The 14,905-nt window shown below is 36.5% G+C and overlaps 1 protein-coding gene across 7 annotated transcripts in view; it reads right to left on the bottom strand.

Annotated features, from left to right (window-relative positions):
* AKAP7 (A-kinase anchoring protein 7) overlaps positions 1 to 14,905 on the bottom strand; it is a 99,663-nt gene that overhangs the window by 23,720 nt on the left and 61,038 nt on the right. For all 7 annotated transcript variants that reach the window (XR_011471817.1, XR_011471816.1, XM_070417692.1 and 4 more), the window contains exon 7: positions 9,856 to 10,003. Coding sequence is in view for 5 of the 7 variants with exons in the window: in XM_070417692.1 (XP_070273793.1) it covers positions 9,856 to 10,003 (148 nt within the window). In the remaining 2 variants the exon portion in view is untranslated. The remainder of the gene's footprint in view (positions 1 to 9,855; positions 10,004 to 14,905) is intronic.

The following is a 14,905-nucleotide window of genomic DNA, read 5'->3' as shown; positions in this document are numbered from 1 at the left end:
AATGCAGTTTCCTTTACTCACAGCCAGAATCAAGACAAAATATTCACCTGAATGTTCTAGTCAACAGCAGATCAAATAAAACCACAATTCATGAAGTGACAAAATGTTGTTTTCTCAGTTAGCTACAAGTAGTGCTTGAGGCATTTTCTATCACACATAGTAAAGTCAGACAAAATATCAAGAGATATTTACAAGTTAGTGGGAAAAGACCGAATTTAAACTTCATAAAGAGAAGTAACGTACACTCCATGTTTCATTAACCCTGGTTTTATCAGAACAAGTTTCTTTGTAGAATAGATGAAGTAAACTTGAATAGTAAAAGAGAATTTTCATGTCATTGCTGTCCAGATGGCATAGACCAACAAGAAACAATAAATGAATGTCATATTGACTTAAATAAGTCCCACAACCTTTTATCTCTATCCTAGCCCCTTTGTTTAAGGTCTCCTTCCTTCCTCTACAATAGTTATCTCAGGTAACTAGCTGCAAAACTAGTCTGAAGTCCCAGGTTGCCCAGGTACTCAGCTACTTCATTCATACCCACAGCTTTAACTACCCACTTACCGCCACTGAATCCCATATCCATCTCTCGGATATATCACCTGTGTCCCAGACCTCCCTCCGGGACCTGTCCCTTGATTGGGCCACAGGTGCTTCATTATATCTAAAGTCGAACTCATCATCTTCTTTCACCAAAATCAGTTTTTTCTTTTATCCCCTACACTGGTGTAGGGCACTACCATCTACTAGCTGTCTAAACTTCACACCTGGCAGCTATCCTAGAATTCTGCCCTCTTTCACCATCCACCCTGTACCTGAAAACACTGATTCTCCTGCCTACCTAGATCTGCAATGCATTGCGCCTTCTCACCTCCTCTACAAATGCTACCTGAAGGCTATCATCAGAACCTGCCTAGACTAGCGCGCAGCCTTCTTACTCATCTTGCGGATTCAGTGTCCTGTTCCCTCTCAACCACCATGGTTTATACTACTGGTGGAGTGACCTTTCTAAAGCACAAGTCAGATTGTGACATTTTAAACTCCAAAATTTTGATGGCCCCCATTCCCTACAAAATAAGACCTGAATTAAGATAAGACCTAAATGACAAGTAATTCATGTGCAGAATGAATTACTTATACTCCTCTGAGTAGCTATTCAACTGGAAAACACCTCCCTTTCCCCTGATTCCCTCCCCACATTCTCATTTTCAGCTCAAACCCCAGCCCAACTAGAAGTACCCTCACTTGGTTCCCATTAAGTTCACTACATCTTCGATCTTCGATATACAGACAGCATAATACCTGGCACCTGGTGAGTTCAATAAATTATAACAACATAAAGAGACTAAAGAAGTTTTACAGTGAAGGAGGAGTCTTTATGTGAGCAGCCAGCAGCTCTTCAAATGCCCCAAGGGAGCTAGGAATGAACTGATAGATCAGGCAAATCGATGAAGCCCAAGCTCACTCTGCCAGGATGCGATAGCCAAGAGCCATTTACTCACTACAGTTACACTCTCCCTTCCAATTCCTATTTTAAGAGTAAATATATAACAAAAGAAGAACACAGTGGATTGGAATTTCAGACAGGGCTGGCCAGTGAGAGTTTTATTACTTCTTTTCCAGTTAATCAGAAAGTCTAGCTTTGGCAAAAGCTAAAATACAACAATACAAAATAGAGAACTCGTGAATTATAATGATGGAAGAAACTTCATGAGGTCACTCAGACCTCCAGGTTAGATGACCTCATAAATGTTACTCTCTCTTCCCCCTTAAAAGAAAAGACATTTCACAAATCCCTTAAACACATTGTTCCAGTGTTAACAATCTTTCAGAGTCTAAAGTTTTTCCTAATTCCTAGAACAGTGTACTACTTGTAAAGACTAAGAAAAAATTGACTTTTTAGAAATACTAACCCTTCCTTAAGTCAGTCTTTGGCCTTCTCTGTCCTGGTCTGAAGAATTCTACATACAATTTGAAAAAAGAACAGCAACAATAATGGGCACTAGTAAGTGAATACTGCACATGTGTCAGGCATGATGCCGAATGCCATTCGGGCATTATCTCATTCCTTTCTCCCATTTTTATGAGGTCACCACCATTATTAGTCCTATCTTATGGGCTTGGGGTCATTAAGGCTGCCTCGTTAGGAAGTGGCAGTGGCCATTAGACCAAGTCTGTCTCACTCTAGGAACTTCTGGGTCACTGTTTTTCTCTCTCTATTACACTCTATTCTGCATCCTTTCCAACTCCTCCATGCTTCACTAAGATGAAGAAGAATTTAATCCATTTCATATGTTTGTCTCTTGTGATTTCACCACATTAGCAAATTAATTCTTTAGATTAAACACTACATTAAATAGATACACCAAATTTATTGTTTTCCTCCCAAAAGTTAAGTTTTTATCTTCAACACTGTATTTATATACATAAATCATATACATGGTGGGGCAAAAGTAGGTTTACAATTGTTTGTATGAAAAATAATACAATAACTAATTAGTAATACAAGAATAAAGTGTTTCATGTACTCACAACTATAAACCTTCTTTTGCCCATATGTAGTAGTATATACACACAGAGATATTTTTTTTTATTTTGAAAATGCACCAATGTTAATCACATGCCAATTTAAGGAAAACATTAAGAACAATGTAAATCTATATAACCTGAAATGGGTATTTTGGTGTTAGAAAAGTAAGAATACTGCTGTAATAAGTATTCTAATACAACTTGTACTGCTATTAATATTAATAACTAACATTTTATAACATTATTTGTCAGGCACTGTGCTTGGAACTTTTAAAAAATTAATAAGCATTTTTAGTGTGGTGAGAATGTACTCAGAGGCAATTAGGCAATATGATGGGCTAGTTAGCCATAACTTGGGCACCTGGAAGGGTCTCCTAACACTTATTAGCTGTATCTTGGTGGCTTTGTTTGACCACAGACTCTGCACTCCAATAATTTCATTCATGCAGTTCATTTTTTTAAATCTGAAATTCAATATTGACTATATAGTCAATAATATTGTAATAACTGGATGGTGTCAGATGGGTACTAGACTTATCGGAGTAATCACTTTGTAAGGTAGATAAATGTCTAATCACTATGTTGTTCACCTAAAACTAATACAATATTGTATGTCAACTGTAATTGAAAAATAATTTAAAAAATAAAATAAGCATACACATGGGAAAAATCTATTTTCAAGTTTTCGAAAATACACTTAAAATTGAAGGCTCTACAAATAAATCATAAAATAACAAATTATTACTGCATCATTCTAATTTGCCTGATAGTTAAATTTACCACATAGCACTGCCCCTTTAATATGTAGGGTTCCTAAGGCAGCTAATATAAATCATAAGGTTTGAAACCAGGCCAACAGATGGTTGAATTTTCAAAATAGCCTGAGCCACAGCTGCCACTTTGTGTTCACATCCAGATTAATAGCTGATACACCAGTTAAAACACAGTGAGCCATCACTAAGATTAATTTTCTCAGTTACTTAATCTGAAGCTTCCCTCTAACTCAGACAGATATAAGAAATAAGACGAGGGTTCCGATTATGAATTGCCTTCCATTTTTATAGGGGCATATAACAGTGAAATTCCAAACACTTTCTTCTTACAAGACACGTTTCATCAAAAGCAAACATTTCAGAAGAGGATAAGTAGATTACAAAAAGGAGCCAGATTGGCATCTGAAATACTGCATTTTAACATGTCAAAAGCTCTGTTTTTTAAAGAGCATTATGCTTTCTAGGAAGGATGACATCAGTCCCAGTTAAACCAGGATAGTTTTGGTTTGTTTCTTTTACCCCAGCATAGCACACCTATGCCATTTGAATGATAAATTATATGGTCACTCAATTTCTGTGTCATAAAGTAAATAATAAAACACCCTCTATGGAGTTCTTCTTAACTTACTTGATAATTTTGAACAGAGAACATTTTCAACTGCTAAAGTTCTCACGTGAAAAGAAATGTGTAGTTTCCTCAGATGATAAATAGTTCCCTCTTCTAACATGCCTGAAATAGATTCATCTTAATAGTATAGTATCCTAAGTCAGAGATTTTCAACTGGTGTGCCGCAAGAATTTTTAAAACATGCAATACCGGATTATTTAGTCAGAAGCACTGATTTCTTTTCCTTTAGATTGTCAAATAAAAAAATGACAACAGCCAACACAATAGCCGTCTAGTATAAATGAATCAAAATTACATCTATTTTGGTCAGATCAGCCCAAAATATATTTTTTGGTGTGCCACAGAATTTTAGTAATTAGTTTAGTGTGCCATGAGATGAAAAAGGTTGGAAATCACTGGTCTAAGTAGTGATAAATTTTCTTAATCATCTCCCTGACAGCTTACGCCAAAAAAAAAAAGACAAAATTTTGGTACTGCCCACCACAAAGAGATATTTGTATAAAATGTCAATTTCACATAATAATGTTTTTTAAATAAGACATTTCATACATATATGCACTGTAAGTCCGGGATATTTTTGCACTTGTTACATTTTTACCACAGAAAGAATGAATGTTTGACTGGAAATTATCAAACCAGTTTACATTTTATAGAGAGATAGCTGAATAGCCATCAAATTAATTTGTTGGAAGAAATGACTGGATATATTGATCAAAATTAATTTTGGAGAGTTGTCTGAGGACTAAATTATTTCATGGTTTACTGAACCATGAAATAAAGCAGCAATTCTTAAATGTTTTGGTCTTAGGACTCTTTATACTCTTAGAAATTACTGACAATCTCCCTCTTCAATAAGAACTGATGTTTATGCCCTGGCCCCTAAGCGTAAAGGGGGACTGAAGATTAGGACACCAAAGTCAGAGCTGAGGAGCTCCCCAGATGCAACCCCAAAAGTCCTTTTCTTTTGGCTAAACCACCACCTGGATGTAGCTTCTGGTAGTCACTGGATTGGTCTAAGCTGTTCAGGTCTCTTAAGGGAGATTCTCAAAAAGCAGGGACATCTGGATAGAATAAATTCATTGACTCAACTCAGAATTCTCCATAGAGTTTCAGCCCATAAAGTCTGATATCTTGGTCTGATCTGTTTGGCTTTGGATACAGACTGAATGGAACATAGCTGTGATGATTCTAACTTACCTGACTATGTATGATCCTTTTCCTCTACTATCAACATAGCTGTGCAGGCCTGTTTGCTTCTATTTGAGCCTACAGTTGGCACAACCCTACCCCCTCATTGCATCTGTGCTACAGTCTTGAAGGTCGTATCTTTAAGGTCCAATCCTGTGTCATTATGTTGAGTAGTAAACTTCACCATCTTTTTAGCCACATCTATCTACTCAGTCTCCTTTATTGCATATTCACTGCCTCTATAGGTGTGACTGTGCCCATCTCCATTCCTACCTCCCCCACCAACTCCTCAAACACACAAACCAAGCAACCTCCTCCTGTGTGGCTTCCTCCGCTAACTAGACAGTAGACTCCATCACTACAGTCTTTGTAGTGTGCTCCCTACCACTAATACTGCCCCTACCCTGCCTCCAGTCCATTGTTCTCCACCCCTGTAAACCACACCTAATGCTCCTAGAATAAAACCCTTTCTCTCCATTCCATCTGGCTACTCCTCAATTTCATCTTATTTATCCAAACTCTGGCATTCACTAACACCACATTCTCCCAGAAGGTAAAATTATAAGCGTCTTCCACTGTGTGCTTTACCAAAGCCCATTACTGACAGAGCCCTATCAATCTACTCCTCTTCCTTCTCCATTTCTCAGGTGTAATCTTAGCTGCCCACTGACTCATATCACTCTTAAGGAGAATGTCTTACAGTCCTCTGTATTTCATGATACCCAAGAGAGGGGTACACACATTGTATATGTTTAATAATATTAAATTAATGATGAATTATTAAACAAAAAAAGGTTGGCATTACCAGAAAATCATTGTTCCCACCTCTGCTTGCAGAAATTATCAAGAAACGCACTAGCCTGCAAAAGAAATACCTTCTAGACCTTTCCAAATTCCCTACTGGCCCCTATAAGATATGTCTGATAGCTGAAAGTAAACTAGTCTTTGCAAGCACTAAATTGCTCATCAGTCTTGCAAAGGATGTCATTTAGTCAATGACCTTCCCTAAGGAAATATAAGTGGAACATAGCTGCCTGAGAAAAATTAATTCACCCAACTCCAGTAAGTAGCTCACAGAGAACAGCTTTCATCATCCTAGGAGATCTGAACCATATTTCATTCTTGGTTTTCTTCCCTTTTGGGGAGTGGGTGGATGGAGGATTTTAATTATAACTGGCTAGTGCAGTTTGGTTTTTAAAGAGTTGTAGCCCAATGCTAAGTAGGCATGATGTCACCCAAAGTTTTAATTATGAGAGGACAAAAATGTAGTACAATTCCTTGTATCTGAAAATATAAATATTACTTCCACATCCTAGCAAACTCCCCTAACTCTCCACGCACAGGTATAGGTGGTAGAAAATGGAGATAATGCCCAGCTTGTAAATGTAAAGTAGACACAGGGACAGCAACAGCTGGCAGGGGGTCCAAACTCCAGTGCCTTCAGGAGCCAAGCAGGTAGTATGGAGCCAAACAGTTAAGCAAACTTTATAAGAAAATCAGTAGAGTTAGGGGGAATGATAAAAGGCAGCTACTTTCAAGGTCAATGTGCCCACTACTGCATCCAGGAAATCCCTGCCATGCAAGAATGTGGGACCAAATTGTTCAGAACGTGGCAGAAACCAGATTTTTTATGTGAAGTCACCGAATATTGGCAAATTATTCAAATTAGAGAGAAGAAAAGAAAAACAAACAAGCAAACAAAAACAACCCTGTTCCAATCAAGTACAATGTGAAAGGTTGCTAATTTGTCATCTTTGGAAGACAGACTAAGGTTGGAGTGGTATAAAAAAATTATAAAAATATATTCCTAAAACTAAATCCCTATTTCACACCCACTTTTAGTAACTGGATTTCTGTGTTAATCATCTGTGCTGAATACTTACATTAATAATCATAACACAGATTAAAAGCACAAATGAAAAAAATTAGAATATAGGTATATAGATATATAGATATATAGATACATAGATACATAGATATATAGATATATAGATATATAGATATCTGTAGACAAAAAAGGGGCCACATACTAAACCTGACACACACAGGGGAGGCCAGTATGGCAGGCCCTACAGACTCAGACACCTAAAGTAACCATATAGGATGGTCTGAACATAAAATTCCAAACTAAAAGCAAGTCATGTGGATAGTCATGGTGGATAGTCACGTCTTAGGCCTGCAGCTTCCTGGACAAAGGTCAACCTTTACCTTAAGTGAGCCTGTCTATTGTCTTTTTGCATCTAAGATAACATAGCTTTGAACTGTCAGAGTAATCTTTTTCCAGACCCCTCAGGGCACAACCACACTGAGTAAAGACCACAGAACCCTCATTGTTTCCCACATAAATCTAAATGCTGTAAACATTAATCAGTAACTATCCTGTACTCCCAACGTAAAAAAAGTATGTGTAGCTGTTTTACTTTCTATCTCAGAGATTTCCCGCTTTGCTTTCTCCCACCTCCTTAATCTATCACCAATGGATTTCAAATAACCCTCCTTACATCTCTTCCTTTGATTCTGATGTAAAAAATACGCTGCAAAACTGCCATTTTCCACTGCATTTTCTTAATCCATTGAGATTCTGCTTCCCAGAAAGTGTCATAAGTTTGGCGAAAATAAACTTATAAAAATATCTTCAAAAATTTCTTACATCAACATATCAAATTTTTGGTTAAGAGATGACTCTAGGCACACTATAATTTTAAAAATCACAGGAAATTTTTTAAAATATATAGGAAAAAAACTTGTGACCAAAACTAAATGCAATAAAATCTGAAAATATCTGAAGCCAATATGGCAAGGGGTTAATTGTCTTTTTAAAAAATATATATTTTTACTGATTTCAGAGAGGAAGAAAGAGAGAGAAAGAGATTGAAACATCAGTGATGAGAGAGAATCATTGATTGGCTGCCTCCTGCACGCCCCCCACTGGGGATGTAGGCCACAACCTGGGCATGTGCCCTTGAATAGAATCAAACCCGGGACCCTTCAATTCACAGGCTGACGCTCTATCCACTGAGCCAAACCAGCTAGGGCGATATAGATATTACTTTTAAATGTGACTAAAAAAAGAATCTTTGCAATGGGAAAAAAACATTAAAAAAATAATGTTAAATAATCGGTATTGGGATACAAAATTGGTGGAGTTTGAAAGAAGCTAAATTGCTCTGAATTAGTAAAGGGTGAGATATAAAGAAGCCTAAGGGAAAAATAATCTACAGAAATTGCCTATAATAGGGGGGATTTTAGAAACTGAGCTGGATAAGAGCAAGCAAAGAAAAATTCAGTGGCTAAACATAGTGATTTGGGGTGAACTGAGCAGAGCTGTCTAATGGCAACACAGGTGAAGCATGCGATCAACTGTATAAGGCAGTCCCATGATATGTTCTGTAAAATCCACATATTGCTTTTTTTAGTTTGTTTTTTAAAACGAGAGTGGGAATAGAAGGGGCCATGAAGTACATAGTTCTATTTAAAGGCCGGCCTAAAGTAATTACAGAGAAGACGTGGAAAACTAGTCAAAATCTGTATCCCACAAGAAGGATTTGAATTTGCCTTTTACAATGAACCTAAACAGAAAGGTTTGGTCCTCATCAGAACGTCAGTGGAAGACAACTCTGAAAACATGAAAGAAATTCTGAAACAAAAAAATATTCCTTAAAATCGATTTGAAATATTTTAGAGCATAAAATTCAAATGACATGCTAGGTATCTTCTGTCTAAGTTAGTTAAAATCTTTGGAAGTAAAATGATGACTTCTTTGAAGATTTCTAGTGAGAATTCGGAAATACAATTGTGTCTCTTGAACATTTTTTAAAGTGCTTTAATAAGCTGCAGTATTAAGATCCTTTCAGGGCATATCTTTCCATAGTTTTTTGTTGTTGTTTTTTTCAAGCTGAAGTGTAGAGAAATTATCTTGGTTGAAGACCTTGAAATATTTAGAATCATGTATTTATCTTCTTTGAATATTCTCATGTGAGGTTGTCTTGACGTCCACGATTTTATAAGAATTGTGCCTGGTTTGAAGTAGTAAGTTTGGATCACAACAGATCAGCCTCCTTTGAAATACACTCATGTTGCAGACAATGGGGAAAGTCTTGTTCCAGTTTTCTAAGAATCTCCCTTTAGTGTGCACATTTTCCACGTGGAAACATGAGTGTGTATGAGCCTATCTCATCACATGCCTTCTCCCTTAGAGATGCTAGAGCATTTATGTATGAGTATTTGTTTCCCCTCAAAACATGTTTCCTTTCGGGAAGAAATCAAAGGATGAGTTTTCAGTCTTTGCAGGGCACCTACAAAGGCTTTCTAAAGTGAACCTTTATGTGCTGGAATATTCTATTCCTAATTAAAAGCAGCAAACATGAAAATGCCTAGTGTAGAATGGTGTGGTCATATAAGCCTTCACTGGAGAAAATACTTTCTTCTTATTCATGAAATAAAATTAAACTGAAGTACACTTTAAGTCGACATTTTAAGACTGCATTATAATTATATTTAAGGAACAAAAGGAGAAAAACTATGTATACTAAAATCTTGACTGATACATACGAATACCAAATATGTTCAACAAAATTTTCAATGTAGTATTTCCAAACCACATATTTAGAAAAATATGTCCTTGAGAAAAACATATACAATTAGTCCTAAATATTTGCCAAAATAAGGCTAAAGAAATCAAAAGTAAAAATGCTAAAGAAGTGAAAATTAAGTAAATACTTTTCAAAAGGCACTCACCAATCACAATTGAAGACTCACAGTGATAATAACCATTACTTTGCTTTTTCTTCAGCATGGAGCAAAGATCAATGCGGTGTAGCATTTCTTCTCCAAATCTGTGACTGATAAATTTTTCATAGAATTTGGGGTCTATTTTTTTCACTCCCTTGAAATGACAAAACAAAATCACATCAATCAATCATTTCAGTCAGGTAGCCAGTGTGAACATATTGATATCACTTTCTTAGAATCTGACATTACATTTTGGTACACAGTACTAGCTTCAAGAATTTGAAAATGGATATCACAAAATTGTTGGAAAGCTGTTTTTAAAGTCTCTTTGTCTAGGATGAGCTATATAAAAAAAATCATTAAAGAGTGTTATGTTTAAATCTGGCAACATTCAAAACTTCATATACGTTAAGCTTCAGAAATAATAAAGTATATCAAGTTGAAATTTAAGATATGAAGAAAAGAGTAATTATCTCCAACAACAATGAAGAAATGAATTTTGAAAAGTGATATGGACCATAAAATTTTATAGTGTACAACAGTTTTAATAAGATAGATGCACTTTTTAAACTCCTTATGTAAGAATCATATCAAAGACCGTTTAAGTTTATTTGAGTTGGGGGAGGGCATCAGTTTGAAGCACTTCCAAGTTCTTCTCTACCTGACCCTCCTTATTCTTAGTGGCTTTCATAGCAGAAAGAGGGCTGGTGAAAAATTATAGCACGGTGCCCTTGATACCTCTGTAGTTTCCCCAGACAGATACTCTTCCTCTTACTATACAAATGGTCCTGCACCGTCTCAGTCCAAAACACAGTCTGTAAAATGAAGGTACAATACTATACAGGGCACGTTTACTGGCTGATCACATATGAACTTTTCCTTTTCATTTATAATTTTTAAAATATTACCTTGGCAATATTTGTCAAGGGTTAAAAATTAGAAAATATGAAGAAACTAGAAAGAAAGAAGGAAAAATCATTCACAACCATATTTATATAAAACTAGAGGCCTGGTGCACAAATTCATGCACATTGAAAGGAAATTAATTAGAAGGTGGCTGATGGGGCAGGACTAGGTGAGATGGGCTGGACACGCCCTGGAGCCACCTCCCATGATCCCTCACCAGCAGGCTGCACAGCAGGGTGTCTATGGAATGAGCGGTGGTGGGGTCCCTCGGCCTGGCCTATGGGGATCGGGTCAAAATTGGCAGTCTGTCATCCCCTGAGGGGTCCCGGAGTGGGAGAGGGCACTCTGAAAAGTTGCTGTCGCTCAGCAGCTTCTGCGTTGAGCATCTGCCCCCTGGTGGTCATTGTGCATCATAGCTACTGGCCAGTCAGCCAGTCAGCTGGTCGCTTAGGCTTTTCTATATACAGATACATTATTAACACTGGAGTGTATATCCTTCAAGCCTTTTCTATACATATATATATTGTTTTCAGAATATATTTATACAAATCTTACTACAAAACATACTTAGAATACATATGTGCTCTTTTTAGTCATAAAAATTAATTTAAAAAAATATAATAGATATAAAAACAAAAATTTTATGATTAAATCACCCAAAATGGCTACTATAATTATATCATGTATTTTATTTTTCTCTGCAAAATAAAGTACTTATTATTTTTATAGGAATATGATTGTACCATGAGAACTATTTAATAACCAGCTATTTTGATAATTCTCCAAAGAGTCCCTCATTCTCTCAAAGAGACAAATTCCCAGAACAGCCTACGAGGTCCTGCTGTGCCATCTCTGAACCTCTCAGGCCTGGTCTCTGACTGCTCTCCCCTGTGTCTCCCCAGCCTCCCTGGCTTCCTTGCTCTTCCATGAACATGCCAGGCATAAGCCCACCTCAAAGCCTATGTACTGCCTGTTCCCCCTTCCTGGAATGTTCTCCCAGATATCCTCAGGGACCATCTCCCAACTCCTTTAATTCCTTGCTTAGAAGAGCCTCACCTGACCATCCATTTAATTTGTACTTCCAAATCCTCTCTACCCATCTCTCTTTATATAGATTTATGTATATTTTCCCACAGCATTTACCATCTATGTTACCATTACATAACATACTATGTAAATGACTTTATTATGCTTATTTTTCATTGTCTGTCATTATGTATCCCTTCCCATTAGAATGTAAGCTCCACATAGAAAAGAATTTTTGTCTGAGTTTCAGTCACTGAAATATCCCCAGTGCCTAGAACAGGGCTTGACCTGGAGAAGTGCTCAATAAACAATTGTCACAAACGCAAAGGAGGATTGTTGACAATATCAAATTCTATTCATTTCAGGTTCAATAAGAATGAAAGGGAGTGGATTCCTTTTGATTTGGTGAATAGAATGCCACAGCAGACCATTATGCTGAGGAGCAGTCAGAATACATGAGTTCAACTCCAGGTTCTGCCATTTTTCAGCCCTGTGGCTTCCCTTCAGTTTTCTCAACTGTAAAATGGGGTTAACATCAGTACCTACCTCAAAGTGTTATATGGACTAAATAAGTGAATTTATGAAAGTGCTTATACCAGTGAAATATAGTAAATGTCAGTGTGTGTGTGTTGCGGGATGGTGGGAAATGAGAGGCAGGGGGTTCAGACCCTTAGACCAGACAGAAGACAAGTGATAGCTCAGCAGAAAAAGAAGAACCTTCAGATACCAATGCTGGCAGCATTGACTAGCCACTGTAATCTCCATTTGAGTTTTGTATCATTTTTTAAGGTAATAAATAAGGGAAACATTCATTTTCTAACCTATTGGGTGAATTAATTTAATTTTAGCAAAAAGGAAGTACCAACTATTTTGCAAGAATTTTTCACAGATAACTCCCAACATGAACCTTAAGGTGTTGATTTTTACTAGCGAGTACAATGGAATTAATTATTTAACTCAATTTACAGAGAGAGCTGTGGTTCAAAGAGGCATGAGTCCTAGGAGACACTGAAATTGCAAGCACTTATCAGAAAACATCTTTAATAATAAAGTATACAGAAACAGATAACCTGCTTTATCTCATGTATAATATTAATATGCTCTTTATTCTCCAGGGAGTTTTTTGTTTGGCAATATATTAAGTTTTATTTTCAGGCTCTTTGTCCCATGTCAATATATTTCTTTTCTAGTAAAATCTATCTGAATTAGTCTCGCCATCCAGGTGGTATTTCTCTTTCATAATAAAAGAAAGGACTAGCATTCTAAGAATATAAATGAGTACATCAAAACTGGATGTCATTTAGAATAAGGGTAAGAGGTCTCCTATTTTCTGAATAGGTCATTGGGTTGCCAAAATAGTCCCCAAAACATCACCCTGCAAGGTTATATTTTAAAACTCAAAAGGTGGGTGATGGTTTTCATCCCCAAAATTATTCTCTGCTTCCCTTCTTCATAGGCCAGACCCTTTTCAAGGCACCTTGTCATTTAAAGATCGATTGAGGTGCAAGTTAGGAGAACTCAAAGAAAATCACAAAAAATGGTTAAAGGTAGGAAAATTTGACTTACACAAAGGCTAAGAGAGTCAGGATAATTTCAAATGTAGAGAAACAATATGTAGGGTATTTTCAATGAAACCATACTAAGAGTGCTTCAACCCTGGAATTCTGAAGATGCTTGATTGAACGAATGCCTGGTATTCTGTTTGAAAATTATTTTGCCTTGGACCTAACCTGGACAAGATATGTTTTTCACACTTATAATTGTACCCAATGTAACTGACATATCAATTATACAACATAACATTAAAAGAGAAAATTGGAAGTTAAATACAGGATATTAGACTTTGAAACAATAAACTAGTGGTAAGAAATGTCAAACAAAAATGCTTTTCAAGACTTTCTTAATTAATCATTAGAAATGACTGAAGTTTTATTTCTCTTTAGCCTAGTTTTAGTCACAGTTTAGGGAAAATTATCAGTGATATTCAAAGCAGTTGATAACCTTTGATACAATGTACCATGAAGCCCCAAGGAACCTCACTGTTGATGATAACGTGGCACCCGAACAGCCAATACAGGAAAAATGCCATTGAGAGCATGATGAGTATTTTTAGAATCATCTAATGGCTGCATCTGACAAGTACTGGAAATCATTCGCTCAGAAAGCACTCACCGTATCACTTACGCTTAGCTAAATGATGTGTATAATTTAATATGTACAAAAGAGGGATCAGACTCATATTACTCTGCAACCAACTCTATTTTCAGTATAGGAAGTAAAGCACCATGAAATATGAAAATTCACATTAGCTAACAATCTGAATGTAAAAATAATTCATTTAAGGTTCTTAAAGATAAACTACTATTATTCATCTTTAATTTCGATGGGCAAGTTATTGTGATCAAAGGAATGATGACATGTCAGTGTTATTAAGAAGGTTAAGACTTTTTATATAATAGAAGGTAATTTCTTATAATGACTTTATAATAATCACAGCTTCCATGATGAAAATACAATCAGGCTGCATATCAGACAAAAGAATTAGGAGTCCCACTGATGGGAAGCTCGGCAAGCCTAAAGCTCCACTGTGTTTTCCAGTAGGTTATCCCTGTCATGCAGGGACTAAAAAAGAAATGTGTGCATTTCCTGTGATGATGTCTTGAAACCAAAATTCAGAAGGTAAATTAAGAGCCAAACCAAACTGCCTTGTCATTTTGGGCATCAGCTGGTTAAAGAGGAATGGTCATTTTTTTCCACTTGTTTTCATGAGTGGAAAAAGGTTGTCTTTATTGGTTAAAAACTAAAATCATTTTAAATGATCACTGCTCCTAATGAAAATTTATGTTTTAGTGATTCAAAGTTATGATAAGATTATATATCGGCATGGGGCTTCTCTGAAGCAAATCTTACTTCACAATTCTTTTTTTTTAACAACTGAAATTTATTTTCTCACAGTTCAGGAGGCTGGACGTCTGCAACCAAGGTGCCAGCCAGTTTGCTTTCTCCAGAGGCCTCTCTCTTTGCCACCTTCTTGCTGAGGCCTTCATGGCCTTTCCCTCGTGTCTTTTCCATTTCTCATTGATACCAGACACGTTGGATTAGGGCACTGCAAATAAAACCTCAT

Source organism: Myotis yumanensis, unplaced genomic scaffold (genome assembly GCF_028538775.1).
Source record: "Myotis yumanensis isolate MYYU_CA2020_CCGP unplaced genomic scaffold, mMyoYum1.0.hap1 SCAF_6, whole genome shotgun sequence".
NCBI classification, from domain to species: domain Eukaryota; kingdom Metazoa; phylum Chordata; class Mammalia; order Chiroptera; family Vespertilionidae; genus Myotis; species Myotis yumanensis.
The sequence above is the reverse complement of the archived record's forward strand: the minus strand, read 5'-3'. Positions and strand labels throughout refer to the sequence as shown.